This window comes from Trichogramma pretiosum, unplaced genomic scaffold (genome assembly GCF_000599845.2).
Source record: "Trichogramma pretiosum strain Unisexual culture from Peru unplaced genomic scaffold, Tpre_2.0 scaffold32, whole genome shotgun sequence".
NCBI classification, from domain to species: Eukaryota; Metazoa; Arthropoda; class Insecta; order Hymenoptera; family Trichogrammatidae; genus Trichogramma; species Trichogramma pretiosum.
This window is the reverse complement of record NW_019641641.1, coordinates 477885-498312: the sequence shown is the minus strand read 5'-3', so window position 1 is coordinate 498312 and position 20428 is coordinate 477885. Positions and strand designations below refer to the sequence as shown.

General features: G+C 34.1%; 2 protein-coding genes across 3 annotated transcripts in view; both read left to right on the top strand.

The window, feature by feature from the left end:
• Positions 1 to 313: 313 nt before the first annotated feature.
• Positions 314 to 18736, top strand: LOC106652566 (titin homolog). Its single transcript, XM_023459719.1, has 20 exons — positions 314 to 420; positions 2303 to 2438; positions 5330 to 5639; positions 5834 to 6014; positions 6143 to 6393; positions 6479 to 6623; positions 6695 to 6907; positions 6986 to 7168; positions 7242 to 7439; positions 7520 to 7993; positions 8058 to 8342; positions 8415 to 9679; positions 9844 to 10967; positions 11050 to 12366; positions 13220 to 16352; positions 16545 to 16652; positions 16752 to 17037; positions 17098 to 17229; positions 18013 to 18624; positions 18720 to 18736. Exons 1-20 carry the CDS (start codon positions 405 to 407, stop codon positions 18734 to 18736), a joined length of 10386 nt encoding a protein of 3461 aa, XP_023315487.1. The 5' UTR covers positions 314 to 404.
• The window catches only part of LOC106652366 (myosin light chain kinase, smooth muscle-like), a 29135-nt gene continuing 27270 nt past the window's right edge, over positions 18564 to 20428 (top strand). For both annotated transcript variants that reach the window (XM_023459741.1, XM_023459742.1), the window contains exon 1: positions 18564 to 20384. In XM_023459741.1, coding sequence (XP_023315509.1) covers positions 18741 to 20384 — 1644 coding nt within the window. In that variant the 5' untranslated portion in view covers positions 18564 to 18740. The remainder of the gene's footprint in view (positions 20385 to 20428) is intronic.

The window sequence follows — 20428 nt, the reverse complement described above, 5'->3', positions numbered from 1 at the left end:
GAAAAGGCAGCGGATGCAATATATAGCGATATAGCGAAGCAAATGTATCACGCCGCTTTTAGATCAGAGCCCTGCTGCCGGAGAAGAGCTCAGGTTCTCTTAGCATCTGTTTAGTTCGGAGTTTTAGCTTTCCGCTGCTGCGCGTGGTTATTCTCTCCCTCAGCTTGTCTCTTTCTTTCTCTTGCGCTTTCTCTCTGCTTCTCTCTTTCTTTCGCGCTCGTGCGTGAGAGAGAAAGGGAAAACGCACGCGGAAGCTCGTTGAAAGTGCGCTGCAAGCTCGCTCATCCGCAGTTTTTTCTTTCCGAGAGCATCGCGTGTGCGCGTTTTTTCGTCGCAGCTATGATAAAATTGAAAGTCAAACGACGTAAATAAACGATTCATTGCGAGCGATTGCAAAAAAAGTTATGGCTTTTCCAGCAGGTAAGCCGATTTCTATTGCTGTCTGCTGGACTGATTATTTTAGAAGTCGTAGCCCAATATACTGGTACCGGTAAAATCTATGTTTAATATGGATGCCAAAACTGTGATCTGAGTGTGTGCTGTGAGTTGAGGGTGTACAGTGACTTCAGTTCAGTGCTCAAATAAGTATTTTAAGCGTCAATTAGGCTTTTAATGAACGAATGTAGTAAAGGTGTGTCGTTGAAAAATTTCAAAATTACTTTTTTATAAAAGTAAAGTAAAAGTTAGTTAAAATTTCCATTTTAAGTTATTCAAAGTTGATATTCTTAAATTGAAAGATTAAATAGTTGTACCTAATATAATTTGACTCATTTTAACAATAAAAAGTCATTTTACTTTATAAGTTTTTTTTGATTTTTTTTCCAATTTTTTTTTAATATTAATAAGTTCTGATGAATCTTGTTTTTGAAATGACAAATGAATTTAAATGAATGAAGAAAATCGCGTCAAAGATCCATTTATGTGAGGTAGAGAAAAAGTGGTGAAACGATACACTTGTAGCAGCAGTGGTCAGTGATCGAGGTGGCATCGTTCCGTAAAGATTTGGAACGGGCGATGCATCAACCATCAGTGTCATTGTCGTTATTTCAGGGATTTATAGTCTATGCAATCTATAGGGCATAAAAAAGCCGATGGCTGCTTGAAAAATATGATCGTCTGACAGAGAACTCGATGGGAAAATATTTGTATCTAGAAAAAGACCCCACGGCTTTATGATTTTCATTGTCATACGCGTCTCACGATAATAACAACGGACTTGACATTCTATTAAAAACTACCACCGACGACCTTGAACGGGAAAGTTTAAATTTTCAACGTAGTTCGGAACTTTAGTCTAAGTTTTAGCCTAAGTCTATCATTAGTAGATAGGTACGAGCGCCGTCTTGAGAACTAGAAAAGCGACCACGATCGCGCGGAAAAGTCGCGGATTAATCGATAATAGTCCGTTAGCAATAGGCAAGGCTGTTATTACAAAAACGAGCAGATAAGGTATGCAATGTTTGTATGTACTTAAGCTCGGTGTATAAACGAATCTCTGCCAAATAGCTGAAAATAGTTCGGAGTCTTTCGCTCACCGGGAGTAAGCCAGGCGGTATACTTGAAGCCGTTAATGCGCACGGCGGTCAATTTTTTCCGAATCGAAAGCTCATAATGGATCGGTGACCGCACACAGCCGCGCGTCGCGTCATCTCGTTGCGAGACCTCGCATTCGAGAGCATCGCCGAGTGAGTAGAAAACCTCAGCGGCAATTTATTGCGAGGCTCGAATCTCGCCTATGTTTCAGTTGCATTTTCCAACGTTACGAAGCATTCTTATGTATTCGTGGCGCGAATTTTTTTCTCGCCTTCCCCTTATCTTCTTTTTCTGATTTATAATATGTAGTAGTTCGTGCGCGGTCATAACACGCGGTCATTTGAAGATGATATTTTTAGAAAAGTCCGTTGCCAGACGCCAATGTATTACCAAGCTCGCTTAGGTTGTACACGAGCGTTAAACTTTGCCACGGTGGTATGTTACTTTCTTCGATGAGCGCACACCTGCTTTTATTGTTGAAGCTTCGTGATTTTGATTAGAAATTGATGAAAAAGTTTCCTCGCATACTTCGGGCAAAAAATGAATGATTTATTACTCGTGAGAAGCATGAATGTCACGTGGAAAACTTGCCAATAAATCATCTAGTATTTTAATATATTCCAATTCGGAACGAGCCCTGGTTCTAACCATATTTATTTGTTTACGTAATTCATCGTTATACCTATAAATTGATTGGATCGTGATTCAGAAATATAATTGACAGATCAATAGATACGATCAATGATAAAATTTAAAAATTTATTTTTAGATCCAGTTACCATGGAGAATCAGTCGCCATGGGAAGACGACGATGATATAAATTGGCACTGCTGCATTGATGGCAATTTTTCTGCTACACTCAATTTGCATCAAGCAGCTAAATGTGAAAATTATCAGTTTGAAATGTAAGTTGATCACAGTGTTTTTTAGAAAAGTAAAGAAAAGTAAACTTATCTTTTGAATAAAATTGCATTAATAACTTATACAGTGTTGAAGATGCAATATAGAATTGAAATCAAAATTTCGATTTTTAATACTCCATTTGATCTGAGATTACATTATTTATGTTTTACGAATACTTTCACTTAACTTTTTTTTTGGTCTTAAGTGCACAACAGTAGTTATTTTTTAAGGCACATTTCTTGAAACATTATTTCAAGAAATATTTAGCTCGATTTTCCGAGGTCAGGATTATTCTTGTCGTGTTTCCAACGAGTAGACTTGGGTCCAACTTTTCATTGCCATGGCTAGGGCATATCTGTGTTTATGACTGGAATATAATTTTAAGATGAAAAGGGGAGATAATGGGATTTGAAATTAATTAAAATAATTGTCTGAAAAAATTGATTTTCATCGATTGGATATTTTCATAATAGGCTGCAGAGTAAACGTTTTTCATTAATGCGCAAGCGTGAGTAGTTTTAAGATTACGAAATGCGTAAAATGCATACTGATTCTAAATTTGACGCCAAGTGTGCCAATCGTGTCTGTAGTTTCACTAGACTATATATTTTTAATAAGAGAATATTATTATGCAAGAATGAAAATTTTTTTAACACCAAATTCATCACAATCGATCATTAATGAAGATTATTATCATATAGTATTAATATCATGCGTTAGCTGCAATTTTTCAGTTTATATAATATAAATTTTACGATTGGTACTTTCTTGTAAAACTATAAAATGTTATTATTCACCAAATTCTTGACTGATTTTATTGTAGTTGAAGATTAAAAATTTACGCGTATATTTTTTTGTCTAAATTCAGAGCCTTAGAACGTGATCAAAAAAGACCGTTCTTGACCCGTTTTAAATACCTCAGACTTGGTGCTTAAACTTGATTTTAAGATAAATCTAAATGTTAAGTTTTGTTTTCTCGTTGAGTGGATACATGCCCAGTGTAATGCTTGTAGATATAAATATTTGAGGTAGTTTCACGATAATATTTCCTTCGTATTTATAATGTACATTTTATATTATTACATAAGATCGAGAATGTAGTATTGAAGAATAAAAAGTAGAGTCGCGTTATGCTGATGATTTGTGCGCGTACAGGTCATTCGTACAAAAATATAGGCCGGAGCTGTTTGGTGGCGCGGACAGCCGTGCCGCCGCTCGCGCTCCATCTTTTCTCTATCTCTCCGTTAGAGCTTTATAACTAGGCAAGCTCCACTGTGACGTATTGTGCGACGCCCCGCGGTACATTTCTCACGGCTCGTATGCTCCACAAACAACAAGTTCACTATCTTGCTATCTTCTATCTATCCTTTATTTGTGCTAGTTTAGTTTTTGGCATTTTTACCTGGGTGCGCGCTGCGACTTTGTTTTTATTTTTCATGTTTCGTTGTACTGGCGCCAAGAAACTCATCAAGATTTTGAGCTTTCTATTCAAAAGGAAAATGTGACTTATGAACTTCATTGTGTGTAGTGATTGTTAAAAAATATTTTGTAAAGGTTATGGAAAATTTCTTTAAACGAAATTTCAACCTTGATCTTAGAAATCGAAAATCATCGATGGTTTTTCTTCAATCAAGATAGTTCTTTAAAAAGTATCGCGTGTAATATAAATTTTAAGGAGAAAACTACTAATATATAAGTGATAGTGAATAATAATCATGGGTGGCCAATGCTGCAAATGTGATAAGGATCGAAAAAACCACATGTTCCACGTGTGGGAATCTTCGCAACGATCAATAGGGTAATAAAAAATTGACACATGATTGATAACATAATTTTTAATTTGTTTTAAAAAAGTTAATTTTATTCTCAGTAAGTTCAGCATTTACACATATTATCAATTAATAATAACCCTTGATAGTCAATTGAGACGTGTACAATAATATATAATGTGATTTACGAAAACTTATTGTAATTTAAAGAATCAATTAGATTTTTCTATAAGAAGCCATTTTTTTCAAGACTTGCAGTTTTCAAATTATTCAAGCATGTATAAAAAATGTTTTTTGTAAAATTTGTATAAAAATCGTTAGAAATGCGATACACGTGAAACTTTGTATATGAGCGTAGACATAGTTAATTTGGTAATAGGCCACGGCCGTTCATTGATTCGAATAATTCTATTTCTAATGTGTCAAAAACTATAAAAGATTATGAAGACTTTAAAACGAATTAATTCGATTATTAATACCTGAAGATGTAATAATATAAGAACCGTATGTCAAAAAAGAATAAAATAAATAATAAAAGTAATTTTTTGTGTATGATTTTCAATTTTGAAAAAATGATCACTTTTATTAACGAAAATCGAGTTATCGAAATTAGTATTACAATTCGTTAAACACTGATTTGCTATTCAATCTCTTGAGAATTACTATTTACTGAAAGTTTTAAAAGTTTTAAAAGTATTGCTGTTCATCGGTTGTAATGTATTATTATACTTACTAAAAACAGTAAGATATTTATATTTCTTACTGGGAAAGCCAGCTGTTGTCCGGATATAAATGTTTTCGTTAAAAAATTAGTATATTTTTTTTAATTTTTGCAAAAATAACTTTATGAATATGATAGATATCGTAAAAGTCTATTGCTATTCGCAATTAAATTCGTTAAGAACCTATCTAAAGATACACATGAGATAAACATTTCGTTATTTTAGAAAGTTCGTTCTATTTTATAATACTCATTAAAAATTGAATAGATGATTGTCAATTACTCGAATTTCACTTGATAGTTGATCCTTAAATATGTTATAATAAGAATGGAGACTCAAGATAAATGAAAAATTCTCACCAATACTCAATTTTTCACTCATTTGATTTTTATGGTTGAACAGATTTAAAGGGGATGCCCCGATGCCATGCGAACGATTCAGAATAGAGGCTCGTAGCAATGTGGTGCAACTGACTCTGGAGCATGCGAGTAGAAGTGACACTGGCCACTATTCTTTAAATGCCAAGCGTCATTCCAACGAAAACGAATCCGAGCGACTTTTTAAACGACGAGTTTACATGAGTGTCGACGAACCGTCATTTTTCGAAGAAGGCGATCCACCTCTTTTTCTCCGTAGACTTAGCGATCTCACTGTTAAAGTTGGTACGAGGACGAGGTTCCTTGTTGAAATACGTAGTACGTCTGAAACTAAGGTAGCATACCATCAATTAGTTATTTTCATTTTATTTTTGTTAATTAATTTTATTTTTTTCTGGTTTTAGTAAAAAATGCTTTATGAAAGCTGTTAAGTTTTAAAATTGTCTGATTACCTATGAAATACTCATGAACTCTTGATTTGGTCAAATAAAACTGTACTTGATTCAAAAATCTTTTCACTTTTTTAAAGGTTACATGGCACCGAAACGATGAACCGATTAAACCAGGATCGAGATTCTCTTTTGTGCACGAAGGGAATTTTTTCTGTGTCGATGTTGCCCCCGTGACTGTGGAAGATCAAGGACATTGGACGTGCATGGCAGAAAATCGGTCGGGTCGTTCATCTTGTACTTCTCATTTAAATATTATAGGTATCATGTCAATTATAAATTTTCATTGGTAAAATTATCCAAGCCAATATTTAATGATTTAATTTAATGATTGGCTTAAACAAATTGCTAATCACATCAAGATTTAAGTTACAATTTAATAATTTTAGTACCAAAGGCTTATAAAAGACCAGAATTTGCCAGTGAACTTCGAGCTTTATTAACCGAATTTGGTTCAGTATCTTTGGAGTGTAAAGTCATAGGAGTACCAACACCGGTTTTACGATGGTTTAAAGATAATAAAGAAATTAAAGCTGGTGATGTATTTGCTCTTTCTGCAAACCCAGATGATCCGACATCTTTGGGAACTTACACGTGCCAAGCAATTAACTGTATGGGAATAGCGTATTCATCATCTAGAGTAAGAATGGCTGCAAATTATAAATTCGTAACGATGCATATAGTATTTGCAAACTAATTCAAATTTTTATTATGTTGACGAACAGGTTCATGTTGTTGGTAAAGGAAGCAGAGAGGGATCACTGAAACCAGCAGACGCTTTGATAGTTGCTGGAGATCCACCTATTTTCAAAAGATCGCTGAAAGATGATTGTTGTAGAATTGGGGATTCACTCTATTTAGCATGTCAAGGTATGACTCATACATTGAATTTGAGTTATTATGAAAAATCGTATTTTTATAAAAGATATATTTTCGTAAAGTTCAAGTACCCCCGTGGCCAAAAGAGATCGCATGGTATAACAAAGAAGGACATGTTAAAAGTGGCGATAGGTATAAAATAATGGAGGATGGTTTGGGAGGCTATTCGATTCAAATTCAACCAGTTGAAGCTGCTGACGAAGGAGAATGGAAATGTGTTGCTACAAGTCATGAAAATATTAAACAATTTACGACATGTTATGTCGCGATGTCCAGTAAGATGATATATACAATCTTTTTCGCAATTACATACAAAGTTTAAAGATAAATCTAAACTTAAAATTTGTTTGCAGTTCCTAGAAATTACAGAAAACCCCGTTTTATGGAAAGCTTAACTGCAGTTTTAACGGAAGAGGGTTTGGTTTCATTTGAATGTAAAGTAGTTGGCTTTCCAACGCCATTATTGAGATGGTTCAAAGATGGCAAAGAACTGAAGCCAGGAGATGTATATCAATTGACAGGGACTAATTCTCTCGGTACATCATTATTGTTACCATGTTGCTGTAAAAATTTAAAAGCAATAGCTTATTGTGTTATTATTTAATATAGGTACATACTGCTGCGTTGCCAAAAATTGCATGGGAGAAGCTACGAGCACGGCTGAACTTACTCTCGAAGATATTAAAAATCAGTTAAATGATGAAGAAAGGCTACAACTGCTAACGATTAATCAACCTCCGAAGTTTATAAAAGGTTTAAAGAGTTGTGAGGCCAAAATATGCAGTGATTTTAAATTTACTGTGCAAGGTAATATACTACATAATATCTGCAAATATCTTCAAAAATAAAACGTCTTTTTTTCACTATTTTCTTGCTTTGATTTTTAGTTAGCGTTATGCCAGTACCAAATTTCAGCTGGTATCGGGACGATCATTTAATAGAAAATGAAGATCGATATCAAGTAGAGAAAGAGAATACCGGTGTTGTCCATTTAAATATTCTTAAGCTTGAATTTTGCGATCAGGCTGAATGGAAATGCGTAGCAAGTAACGATTTTGGACACAGCGTTACCTCTTGTTTCTTAAAGCTCATCATTCCAAGGCACTACAGAAAACCAAAATTCTTAGAAAATTTACGTGCTATCTTATCTGAAGGTGGAGCTGTTAATCTTGAATGTAAAGTAATTGGCGTGCCACAACCTACATTAAAATGGTATAAAGATGGAGAAGAACTGAAGCCTGGTGATATTCACAAAATCATATCTGGTCAGGATGGTACATGTTCTTTAGGAACTTACACTTGTGAGGCAACCAATTGTATGGGAACAGTTAGCAGTTCTGCTTCATTGCTGGGTTACGAAGGTAAATATTTAAAGTCAAAAAATGTTTGAAATAAAAACTAAAATACATTGAACAATTTTTAAAGATCGCATTTCACCTCGTCAATCGGGCTCAGCAATTTCAGCCAAAGTTGAAAATGAGCTTGAACTGGCTCGCAACCTTTCGTTATCTACCATAAACGAAGAGAGAACTTCTCAACTTTTGGAAACAGCATTAACAGATCAATCTATTACTGAACGCGGAGAAATTTCTTTCACTTTTGACGGAAAAGATGTGTCTGTGAGCCTTTACGAAACACCTGATTTAACTGAAGAAGAGGCATATCAAATTATCGAAATGTACGCTGATCAACTTTCTGAACATGTTTCTGGTAATTGTGTTTTTACTTATTTTATTATTATTAAAAAAGTTTCGTTTATTTAATTGATTATTTTGGTTGTAGAACACAATGTTGTTGAACTACCTCCTATGCGTTTCGTAAAAGAGACTTCAACATCTGGGAATTTGTACATGCAGGCTGTTGTCATAGATGTTTCTCCTGATTACTTTGCCAGTATAGAAGAAAATTATGATCAACGAACAGAAGCTGATTTAGAAGAAATATCAACGATAGATGTCACAACATTTTCTTCTCCAATGTCTGGTTCATTCGATGATGAAGGTACTCCAGTTCGACCACCGCGACGAAATTCCGAAGCCATTACCTCGAAAGTCCAAGAACATACTGAAAGTTATCACAGTGCTCCTGAACGAGATATTTCATTGAATTTGCCCGATAATATTCTCAACACTGAAGCAGATACCAACGCTGAAACCTTTATGGATGCACTTTCACGAGCTCAACCTTGTGATTCTGAAACTAGGAAGAAAGATCACTCTAGGAAAAGATCGAATAGTGGCGATTCTTATGGTACTGCTACCGATTTACTCTTAGATCAGACTTCGAGTCCAGTGAAGAAAAAAAAAGAAGAAATGACATACCACACTGAAACAGAAAAACAGTTTGGCCAAAAATGTGATTTTGAGGAACCAAATTTGACTTTTGTCGATCAAATCCCAGAAGATGTTATGCATCAGCGTTCATGTTCATCTATGCATTCTGAAAAAGAAAAACTATTTTTGAAAAACGATGAAAAACAATTCATTGAGTTGCTTCGAAAAATAGCTGAACCGGTGTTGGTCGTTCGGAGAGCTTTAATTGATTCAGATTTTATTTTTGAAAATGAACAATTAATCAATTCGTTTGTGACAGAAAACGTTTTGATCCCCATTCAAAACCTCTATGATACAGTTACAGATGTGGAATCCAAAGCCTTAAATAATGCAGAAGATCGATCGTTTATTCGTGACATAAGTATATCAATTTTGGAAATAATCGGTGGACCTGCGGAAGAGCTTTTACGAGCGTTTGAACTTATTCACCAAGAAAATAGCGATGGTAGCATTCGAATAAATTTGTCCATTTTGGAATCCTTAGTGGACCCAGTTGATGAAATACTATTTGGATTAGCAAAATTAGAATTTGATTTATGTGACCAAAGTATCAGCGTAAATCCAATCGTCCTAGATCGAATTATTCGAACTACTAGTAGATACAGAGATACCCTTCAAAAAAGTGATGGTAATATAAATGAAACCATGATGACGGCCTTACAAAAAATTCATTCAGCGTTGAGTACATATCTGAATAAAATCTCCGTTAATCAGGTGAGCTTAAAAATTACATTAACGTTAACATTGATCAGTTATTTAGACATTCATTTTCTGGTAGTTAGTAGTAGGTTTGTTATTATTTTAAACTATATTATTTTAAAAGATAGAAGAGAATAGTGATTATATTTTTTTTAAATCATAATATTTGATACTTGCAGTTTGGAATATGGAATGAGAATATTGATGCTGTTCTTGTTGAGTCTCTTGCCCGTCCACTAGAAGACCTTCAACGAGCTTCAGAATGCATTTTGTTAAATAACTCCATAGATAACATGGAAAAAATGTTAGAAGTCTTCAATGAAATTTTGTCACGTTTAGAAGCATTAGTGGTGGCTCTAGAAGGTTACGAAGGTGATTACAGAGCTAGTTTCGTTGTGGATCTAAAAAAATCAATAGTTATAGCAGCAGAAGTATTATCTGAAATGAAAAATGACAAAATGATATATTTATCCAGTTTACCAGAATTAATATTGGATAATCTCGTGGATACTCAAGCCTGTGTTAATGCTGTTATTATTGATTTAGAAAAATCTCATGCACAATCATCATCTAAACTTATATCTGATTTAGTGGAACTACGAGAACACCTGGCATTCGCAGTTCATAAAACAACGACTTTGAAAGCTGAAGAAATGATAGCGGCACTTGGTAATTTAGAGAAACCTCTGATCAATTTACGATTATCTTTGACAAATATTTCAGAGCCTACGGAGTTTACATCGATACGAAATGTCATTCAGCCACTAATTACATTACAATCAACATTTTCAACTCTGTTACAAAATATTGAGACACAAGAAGAAGATGATGAAATTTCAACTAAACTTCAACCCGTTAATGTGATTATTGAAGATTTGAAAAAAAATGTATTACTTATTTCAGACGAAATTAACGTCACTAAGTATGAAAGTGAGTCTAAATTCGATGAGCAGCGGGAAATTGAAAGTTCGGTGCCAGAAGTATTATATGAAATGCAATTTGCTTCGCAATTAGGGACGGTTCATTATGAAATAGCATCAATATTGGAAAAGTATGAACAACTGGAAGGAGCTGATACATCATTAGTATTACATAATTTAAATGAATTGAGAGCGAGTATTGGAAATGCTGCAATAGCCATAGACTCTATAATTAGTTCATTCAAATTGAACATAGATGGCTTAACACATGAGCTTTTAGAACTAGAAATGCCACTAAACAATGTTAATGATGTTTTAATCAATGAAAAGTATTTGTCAGTTCAAACTGATGTTTTAGTTGAATTACAACAGCCAATGGAAAGGTCAGGGTCTTTGTCAATTTAATTAATTTTCACTTATAGTCTATTATAAATAATTAAAATATATTATTTTTATTTATTTCAGGTTGAAAATTATCATTCAAAATTTTGTAAAACAAATAGATCAAGAAAGTGTAGCGTCTCCAGTTGTTGAAGCAATTGTTAATATTCAAAAAACGTTATCACTTTTTATGAACTCAAATTTTCCAATACCCAATGATAATTATGATACTACAGATTTTGCAAATGTTACCAAAATACGAGATCCAGTAAGTCAGGAAGATAACAATAAAGAATTTATAGAATCTCATGGTATAAAAAGTCATGAAAGCGAGAACGATGAATTTTTGGAAAAGCGTACAGCTTACCCGGAAGATATTTTTTTTGCAAAAATATCACAGTCTTTAAATGAAATTGAACAGAATATAGTACACATTTTAGATAAATTTGATCAAGAGTTAGTTCTTGTTAGTTCACCAATTGCGTCGAGACTTGCCGAAGCTTTAGATGGTTTGCGTAAAACAATTTTGGTAGTTCGATCAAACTTATCTAAAATTGCTTTAGAATTTACCGATGTCAAATTTGATTCGTCACAATCTGACTCACAACAAAATACAGAATGTATTTCTTCAGCATTGGAGGAATTATTATGTCCTATTTTAGAAGTACGAGAAGCTTTGACACAAACTGAAACATTTAAAGCCCCTGAAATGCTTATTTTAAAACAACTAGATCAGCCAATGAAAGCTATTGAATCAAACGTTCTCTTTTTAGCTTTAGAAGCACAATCGCGCGTAATTGATAGTGGTAAATCATCAGGTCGAGCGTGTTTAGATACAATAGCTCGAGTATTAAAAGATATTGAATCACAAATACCGATAGCTCTGGACGCAGTAAATCATCGAGAAAAAATGTTGAGTACTTTGTATGATAATTTAAAACCACTGGAAATAATAAAGGATAGAATTTCCGAAATATTATCTGACTCATCAAACGGGGACAACATAGAATTTGATGTCGCTGATATTCTCATTAAACCAGTTGATTCGCTCAAATTAATATTACATGATTTCTTCGATCAGATTGACGCAGGTGGAGCCTTAAGTTGTAAAGATAAAAATGTAATATCATCATTAAATGGTTTGATTGAACCTTTTATTGAATTGCAAAGTGCTTTATCGGTAGTTAGAAATAGTAGAAGAACCTCCATGGTTGAACCTGCTTTACAAGATGAGAAAAAAAACGTTATATTGAAAGCTGTGAAAGAATTACGATTAGGCATTGAAAATATTCATTTTAACGTAAAAAAAGAAGAAAATGATTCGGCTGCTAATGCGACGCCAATATTGGTTTCAGTAGATGATTTAGATTCAGCGTTGCAGTTGGTTCAAAATCGAATAAGGTAGGAAATACATTTAACTTGAACTAAAGGTCGGGTACATGAGACTTGACGTTGACATTGCTATTAACATGCTATCTTATGAAGACCGTTGTAGAAAAGTGCCCGTTACCACAACGGGTATTTTAGGGATAATGGCGTCCACAATTATGCACCTACCGACATATAGTATCGTATGCAAACGGTGTGGATATTCTTTTTCAAAATGAGACACAATCCCTACTTTAAATTGTTACAGAATAATTTTGAATAGTTTGTAAAAATAATTACATAAGAATGAGTTTTTGAAAAAGCCGATAACACCATAATGAAGGGTCGGCAAAAACCTACTGAAAAGTATCCTAAAACTTTTTAATTATATTGCATAAAGCTAGTTACAAAGCTAGCGATCGTTGAAAAAAGGTTTCATGCATGCGAGTAGCTGGAGCTCTTAAGGTGATGCCGAAGTCCCGATTTTGACCGACCGAGCATTATTGAATTAGGTTTTCAAACTTAAAAATTTCGATCCCGTTTTCCGGAAAAACTGTTGAATGAAATGGGATGAAATTTGATATAGTTATGCACAGCATCAATACGGAGGGCTCCACAGAGCCATTTTTCGAAAATTGGTCTAGTAAAAAAGTTATTTAAATTTATACATTTAATGCTCGGTCGGTCAAAATCGGGATTTCGGCATCACCTCAATAGAAATTGCCATATTTTTGTTTTTATTACAAAATACGCTCTTTACTAGATCATCTTTTTAACAACACTATCAAAATTACAAAACATTCATTTCAAAATAGCAGTACCGTAAAACATAATAATAAATCAAATCCTGGAGTTTGATATTATACTAATAATTGTATTTTTGCAGTGAAACGAAGTATATCCGACGGCGAAGCTGTTTGCGAAGTTTACAGGAACGAGTGTCTATGCCCTTGAAACAATTGGAACAAAAAATTAAATTACTTGAGAAAGAACTCGATCACCAGATATTAAATTTAATATCAGAATCATTAGAAACATTATTAAAACAAATTCAATCGGTGCAGGAGCAATTCATCGATTCGTCTACCCAAGTCATAGACGAAGAAGCTATAATTGAAGGGTTTTTGTATCCAACACAGCGGCTTTTAACTTCTTTAGAGAATTTGGAGCAGAATAAAGTATTATCTAGAGTGAAAAATCATAAAATATTTTTGAATCATTTAGCACACTGTATAGCTCATTTTAGTAACACTCTTTTAACTTTGAAAAATGAGTTAGTTCAGGAAGGTGTCAGTGAAAATATTTCAGTCATTGAGACTTTAAACGCTGTTCTTATTCCAACAAACAAGATAGAAAAAGTTCTTTATGAAATAACAAAGCCAATTGAAGATGAAGAACAAGACCATGAAGATTCTATCGATAGCTTTCAAAAAGTTGAAATGAGAAGTGGTGAACAAGTTTCTACTGTGTTAACTACAGTAGAAACAATCGTTGATGAATTCATCGAAGTATCCAAACATGAAACTGAGAGCCTTACGATGATGAAAGTTGCGACAGAAGACAACATTGATAATGAGTATAATTCTGGGTTACTTCCGCTTGAATTAGGTTCTGATTATTGTGAATTTGAAATGCATTTGGAAGACATTGAAACATTGTTACCAAATTTGAAAGCAAATGAATCTTCTGCGGTGAGTACAGTTCAATCAGATAGTGGAATAAGTGAAGGAGTTGATAATACTAGTATGCATGTGATTGGATCAACTCCAAGTTTTGTCGAAGAGGAACAAAGTAGTATAACAGCTCTGTGGTCTTTAATTAAAGAACCATTAAATAAATTGCAAGAATGTATTTCTACAATCACGAATGTTCCATTTACATTAGAAAGCGTTGACAATAGAGACGAAGAAGCCACGTACGAGAAAAATATCATCTCTTCACGCCTCGAAAATTTGAAAGAATCAATCTCAGTTATGGAAAAAATAGCTCTAGAAGGAACAGAGCAAATAAATTTATCATCTTGGCCAGAAAATAGCTTACCTGCGTTACAAAACTTAGCTTGGTCTTTAGAAGAACTTGGTGAAAACTTACCTATAATAATATCAAAATCGCAAATAACACTCGAGGACTCTACAGAAAATGAAATGTATCAGAGCATAACTGCTATGAGTGCCTTAAAAACATTGATAGCACCTTTGCATGACCTAAAACAACGATTAGGATTAATAGTAGATGAAAAAGATCAAGAGCAGTCCCAAATTATTATTGAAAGTGAAGTAAATGACATGGAGCGTGAAAACATAAAAATAAAGCATGAAAAATGTGAAAAAAGTATTAGTAATGAGGAGAAACCAATAATTGAAGAATTAAGTGAGACTAATGATTTGAATCAAAGTCATAATAAGAAGCAAAAGCTTGAAAATTATGAAATTTACGAGCAAAGAAAAGGCGAAGAAGAAGAAGAAGAAGATAAAAAATACAATGAGCCTCTCGAAAACGATGTGAAACAAACCATTTTTACACAACATCAACCGACTGAAAGATTAAAAAATCAAGAAGACGACAGCGTGACGGAAAAGACGACGAACAAATTAAAAGAACCAGGAACAGAAAAAGAGAAGAAAGAAGAAACAAAACACGTAAAAAAGGAGGAAGAGAGGAGTTGTGAGTTGAAAAAGGACGAAAATTTGAAAAAAAATGAAAATAAAATACACGAAGTTGAAGCAGCTAAAGGTTTGGAACTGGATAAAGAGACAAATGAAAAACTCGGTGAATCTAAAAAGTTATGTCTAGTCACAGAGGAAAAGAAAATTGAACAAGAATATGATGGATACGTGGAAAAAGAGGAAAACGAAAAACGAGAACAACCTCAAACTGAACATCCGAAAGAAGAAAAACATGAGCTAGGGCTAGAAAAAGCTGAACTTCCATTAGAAGTAACAAACGAACCGAATGAAATCAAGCAAACTGAATCATTACAAGAAACAGAACTCTTCTATCAAGAAAAGACTGCAGATCAAAATTACGCAAAAGAGGATAAGAACGAAAAAAAAACAAATGATAGTGAAAGTTTGAAACAAGAAGATGTGAAGCATAAGCAAGTCCAATCAGGTCCATTGGAGGAAGAACAAAAAAAACAAGAAGAAGCTCAGGCTGAAAAATTGAAAACAGAAGAAGACAAAATAAAACAAGTACAAGCTGAAATGTTAAAGCAAGAAAAAACAGAAAAGGAAACAGAAGCTGAAGTTGAACGTTTGAAACAAGAAGAAGAAGAACATCAGAAAAAATCGGAAGCTGAACGTCAAAAAAAAGAAGAAGAAGAAAAGGAAATGCAAACTGAAACTGAGCGATTAAAACGAGAAGAAGAAAAGCAAAAACAAGCTAAAGCTGAACGTCTGAAAAAAGAAGAGGAGGAAAAACAGAAACAAACTGAAGCTGAAAATCTAAGAAAGGAACAAGAAGAAGAAAGGGAAAAGCAAGCAGAACCTGAACGATTGAAACGAGAGGAAAAAGAAAAGAAAAAGCAAGCTGAAGCTGAAGCAGACCGTCTAAATAAAGAAGATGAGGAAAAGAAAATACAAGCTAAAGCTGAAAAGCTGAGAAAAGCAGAAGAAGAAGAAAATGAAAAGCAAGCAGAAGCTGAACGATTAAAACGAGAGGAAGAAGAAAAACAAAAGCTAGCTGAAGCTGAACATTTCGAAAAGGAAAAGGAAGAAATGCAAAAGGAAGCTGAAGCTGAAAAGCTAAGAATAGAAGAAGAAGAAAGGCAAAAGCAAGCTGAAGGTGAACGATTGAAAAAAGAAGAGGAGGAAAAACAGAAACAAGCTGAAGCTGAACGTTTGAGAAAAGAAGAAGAAGAAGAAAGGGTAAAGCAAGCAGAAGCTGAACGTTCGAAACGAGAGGAAGAAGAAAGGCGAAAGCAAGTTGAAGCTGAACGTTTGAAAAGAGAAGAGGAGGAAAAACAGAAACAAGCTGAAGCTGAAAAGCTAAGAAAAGAAGAAGAAGAAAAGCAAAAGCAAGCTGAAGCTGAACGTTTGAAAAAAGAAGCGGAGGAAAAACAAAAACAAGCTGAAGCTGAAAGTTTGAAAAAAGAAGAGGAAGAAAAACAGAAACAAGCTGAAGCTGAAAAGCTAAGAAAAGAAGAAGAAGAAAGGAAAAAGCAAGCTGAAGGTGAACGATTAAAACGAGAAGAAGAAGAAAAGGAAAAACAGGCTGAAGCTGAAAAGCTAAGAAAAGAAGAAGAAGAAAAGCAAAAGCAAGTTGAAGTTGAACGTTTGAAAAAAGAAGAGGAAGAAAAGCAAAAGCAAGCTGAAGCTGAAAAGCTAAGAAAAGAGGAAGAAGAAAGACAAAAGCAAGCTGAAGCTGAACGTTTGAAAAAAGAAGAGGAAGAAAAACAGAAACAAGCTGAAGCTGAAAAGCTAAGAAAAGAAGAAGAAGTAAGGCAAAAGCAAGCTGAAGCTGAACGTTTGAAAAAAGAAGAGGAAGAAAGGCAAAAGCAAGCTGAAGCTGAACGTTTGAGAAAAGAAGAAGAAGAAAGGCAAAAGCAAGCTGAAGGTGAAAAGCTAAGAAAAGAAGAAGAAGAAAGGCAAAAGCAGGCTGAAGATGAACGATTAAAACGAGAAGAAGAAGAAAAGCAAAAACAGGCTGAAGCTGAAAAGCTAAGAAAAGAAGAAGAAGAAAGGCAAAAGCAAGCTGAAGCTGAGCGTTTGAAAAAAGAAGAGGAAGAAAAGCAAAAGCAAGCTGAAGCTGAAAAGCTAAAAAAAGAGGAAGAAGAAAGACAAAAGCAAGCTGAAGCTGAACGTTTGAAAAAAGAAGAGGAAGAAAAACGGAAACAAGCTGAAGCTGAACGTTTGACAAAAGAAGAAGAAGAAAGACAAAAGCAAGCTGAAGTTGAACGTTTGAAAAAAGAAGAGGAAGAAAAACAGAAACAAGCTGAAGCTGAAAAGCTAAAAAAAGAGGAAGAAGAAAGACAAAAGCAAGCTGAAGCTGAACGTTTGAAAAAAGAAGAGGAAGAAAAACAGAAACAAGCTGAAGCTGAAAAGCTAAGAAAAGAAGAAGAAGAAAGGCAAAAGCAAGCTGAAGCTAAACGTTTGAAAAAAGAAGAGGAAGAAAGGCAAAAGCAAGCTGAAGCTGAACGTTTGAAAAAAGAAGAGGAAGAAAAACAGAAACAAGCTGAAGCTGAACGTTTGAGAAAAGAAGAAGAAGAAAGGCAAAAGCAAGCTGAAGCTGAAAAGCTAAAAAAAGAAGAAGAAGAAAAGCAAAAGCAAGCTGAAGCTGAACGTTTGAAAAAAGAAGAAGAAGAAAAGCAAAAGCAAGCTGAAGCTGAAAAGCTAAGAAAAGAGGAAGAAGAAAGGCAAAAGCAAGCTGAGGCTGAACGTTTGAGAAAAGAAGAAGAAGAAAGGCAAAAGCAAGCTGAAGCTGAGCGTTTTAAAAAAGAAGAGGAGGAAAAGCAAAAGCAAGCTGAAGCTGAACGTTTGAGAAAAGAAGAAGTAGAAAGGCAAAAGCAAGCTGAAGCTGAACGTTTGAAAAAAGAAGAGGAGGAAAAACAGAAACAAGCGGAAGCTGAAAAGCTTAGAAAAGAAGAAGGAGAAAAGCAAAAGCAAGCTGAAGCTGAAAAGCTAAGAAAAGAAGAAGAAGAAAAGCAAAAGCAAGCTGAAGCTGAAAAGCTAAGAAAAGAAGAAGAAGAAAGGCAAAAGCAAGCTGATGCTGAACGTTTGAAGAAAGAAGAAGAAGAAAAGCAAAAGCAAGCTGAAGCTGAAAAGCTAAGAATAGAGGAAGAAGAAAGGCAAAAGCAAGCTGAAGCTGAACGTTTGAGAAAAGAAGAAGAAGAAAGGCAAAAGCAAGCTGAAGCTGAACGTTTGAAAAAAGAAGAGGAGGAAAAACAGAAACAAGCTGAAGCTGAACGTCAGAAGAAAGAAGAGGAGGAAAAACAGAAACAAGCTGAAGCTGAACGTTTGAGAAAAGAAGAAGAAGAAGAAAGGGTAAAGCAAGCAGAAGCTGAACGTTCGAAACGAGAGGAAGAAGAAAGGCAAAAGCAAGTTGAAGCTGAACGTTTGAAAAGAGAAGAGGAGGAAAAACAGAAACAAGCTGAAGCTGAAAAGCTAAGAAAAGAAGAAGAAGAAAGGCAAAAGCAAGCTGAAGGTGAACGTTTGAAAAAAGAAGAGGAGGAAAAACAGAAACAAGATGAAGCTCAAAAGCTTAGAAAAGAAGACGAAGAAAAGCAAAAACAAGCCGAAGCTGAACGTCTGAAAAAAGGTGGAGAAGAAAAGCAAAAACAAACTGAAGTAGTTGGTTTACAAAAAGAAGAAGTAGTAAAACATCAGCTTAAAGAAGTGGATCGGGAAGTAGCCGATAGGCAACAACAAGCTGATCTTCAATTCGCAAAGGAAGAGAAGGACGATAAGCGGATGCACGGTGATGCCGAATTAGTAAAACGAGGAGAAGTGAAAACTCATACCATTGCGGAAACTGAAAGTTTATATCGAGATAACGAAGGAGACGTAAGAGAAGAGGCGCTGAAGCATAAATCTAATGAAGCTCTTGTTTCAAAGTCAGAAACGATTCAACTTTCTGAATCTGTTATAGTTAATTTAATGGATACAAAAGCAAGTCAATCAGAGTTGATCAATTCAAAGAAGAATGAAATTTCGGAAAATTCAATAATTTTTTTGCTTGAACCTCTAAATAGTATGAGAAGAACTATTTTTGATATGTTGTGTAGTTTTGACACGATGAAATGTATAGATAATGAGAGTAAAAGTTCTGTAAAAAATTCACTTTTTAAAGATTGCTTGAGCGATCTACATTACGCAATATCAGAAATAGTTGATTCAGATATTTCTTCAAATAATGAAGAAGTGAATTTAACCAAATTACATAATCTTATTAAAGCTATCGAACATTTTAGCTCTTTCTTTCCTTCGCAAGTCGTTTATGCAAATGAAGCTTCAAATGACTCAAAAAATGATGGTAATTCAGATCAAAAAGTATTTTTGAATATTTCATCTGCTTTAATGAAACCCTTGCAAGATCTTAGAGATCATTTAGAGTTTATATTGATTGACGATAATGCGCTTATATCAGATTCAGAAAAATCTGATATAGATATAAGTAAATGTTTATCATCAAGTCAACAAAAAAATGAAGTCAAGAATGAAATAGATGATGTAAAATTAGGACAAATTGAAATAGAAAAAGTTGATGAATTAAAAGAAAAACGAGTTGAAAAATGTTCAAATCAAATTAAAAATAAATCAGAAATAATGGACTTGAATGATAATTCTAAAGAATCAAGTAACAAAAGCAAAAATAGAAAAAAAAGTCTTGATAAAAAAAATGATTCCATGAATCATTCTAAAAAACTTTTGAATAATCAGAAAACGAAAACTTCTGACTCTTCAGTGCAATTGCCGATTGATGATACTCAGATTTCTGAAATGCTAAATAAGAAAAAAGATGTGTCTATTATTAATCCAGTCTTGGATAGCGATACGGAGATTTTAAAACAAAATTCATTGACACAAGATAAAATATCGTCCAATAATTTAACATTGGAATCTAAAAATGTCAGCTCTATAAAGCGTTTCATACGAGAATCAATTACTCCATCGACATGCTACGAGTTTACTGCGGGTACGAAATCAAAAAATAGATTTATCTCAAAGTCGAGGGATGATCTATTAAATCTCAGGTACAATGATGCTCCTTTTCTGTCTCCGTTGTCAGTATCTAGTATACCTGACTTATATTTGACTGGAGAATCATATGACACCAAATTAAAGTCATGTCGTGTAAGTTCTTCAACATATTCCCTTGATCAAAGATCCAATTCAAATCTTAAATCGATGAGCTCAAAAATGTTTGGCAGTGCAATGAATTTTGATAGGCCTAGTTATACGCCTAAATTAATTGCAAGGAATGAACATTCTCTCTCTGTAGCTGATAGTCTAGCCTTGAGTCGTTCTCGTCGAAGATTTGAATCAAGAAATGCGGCAATTATTTATAACGAAAAATCAAAATGGGAGTCTGTCTTCAACGATAAATTGTCAGATGTAATAATTAATAATATCATTTTATACAATTAATTTTAAAAAAT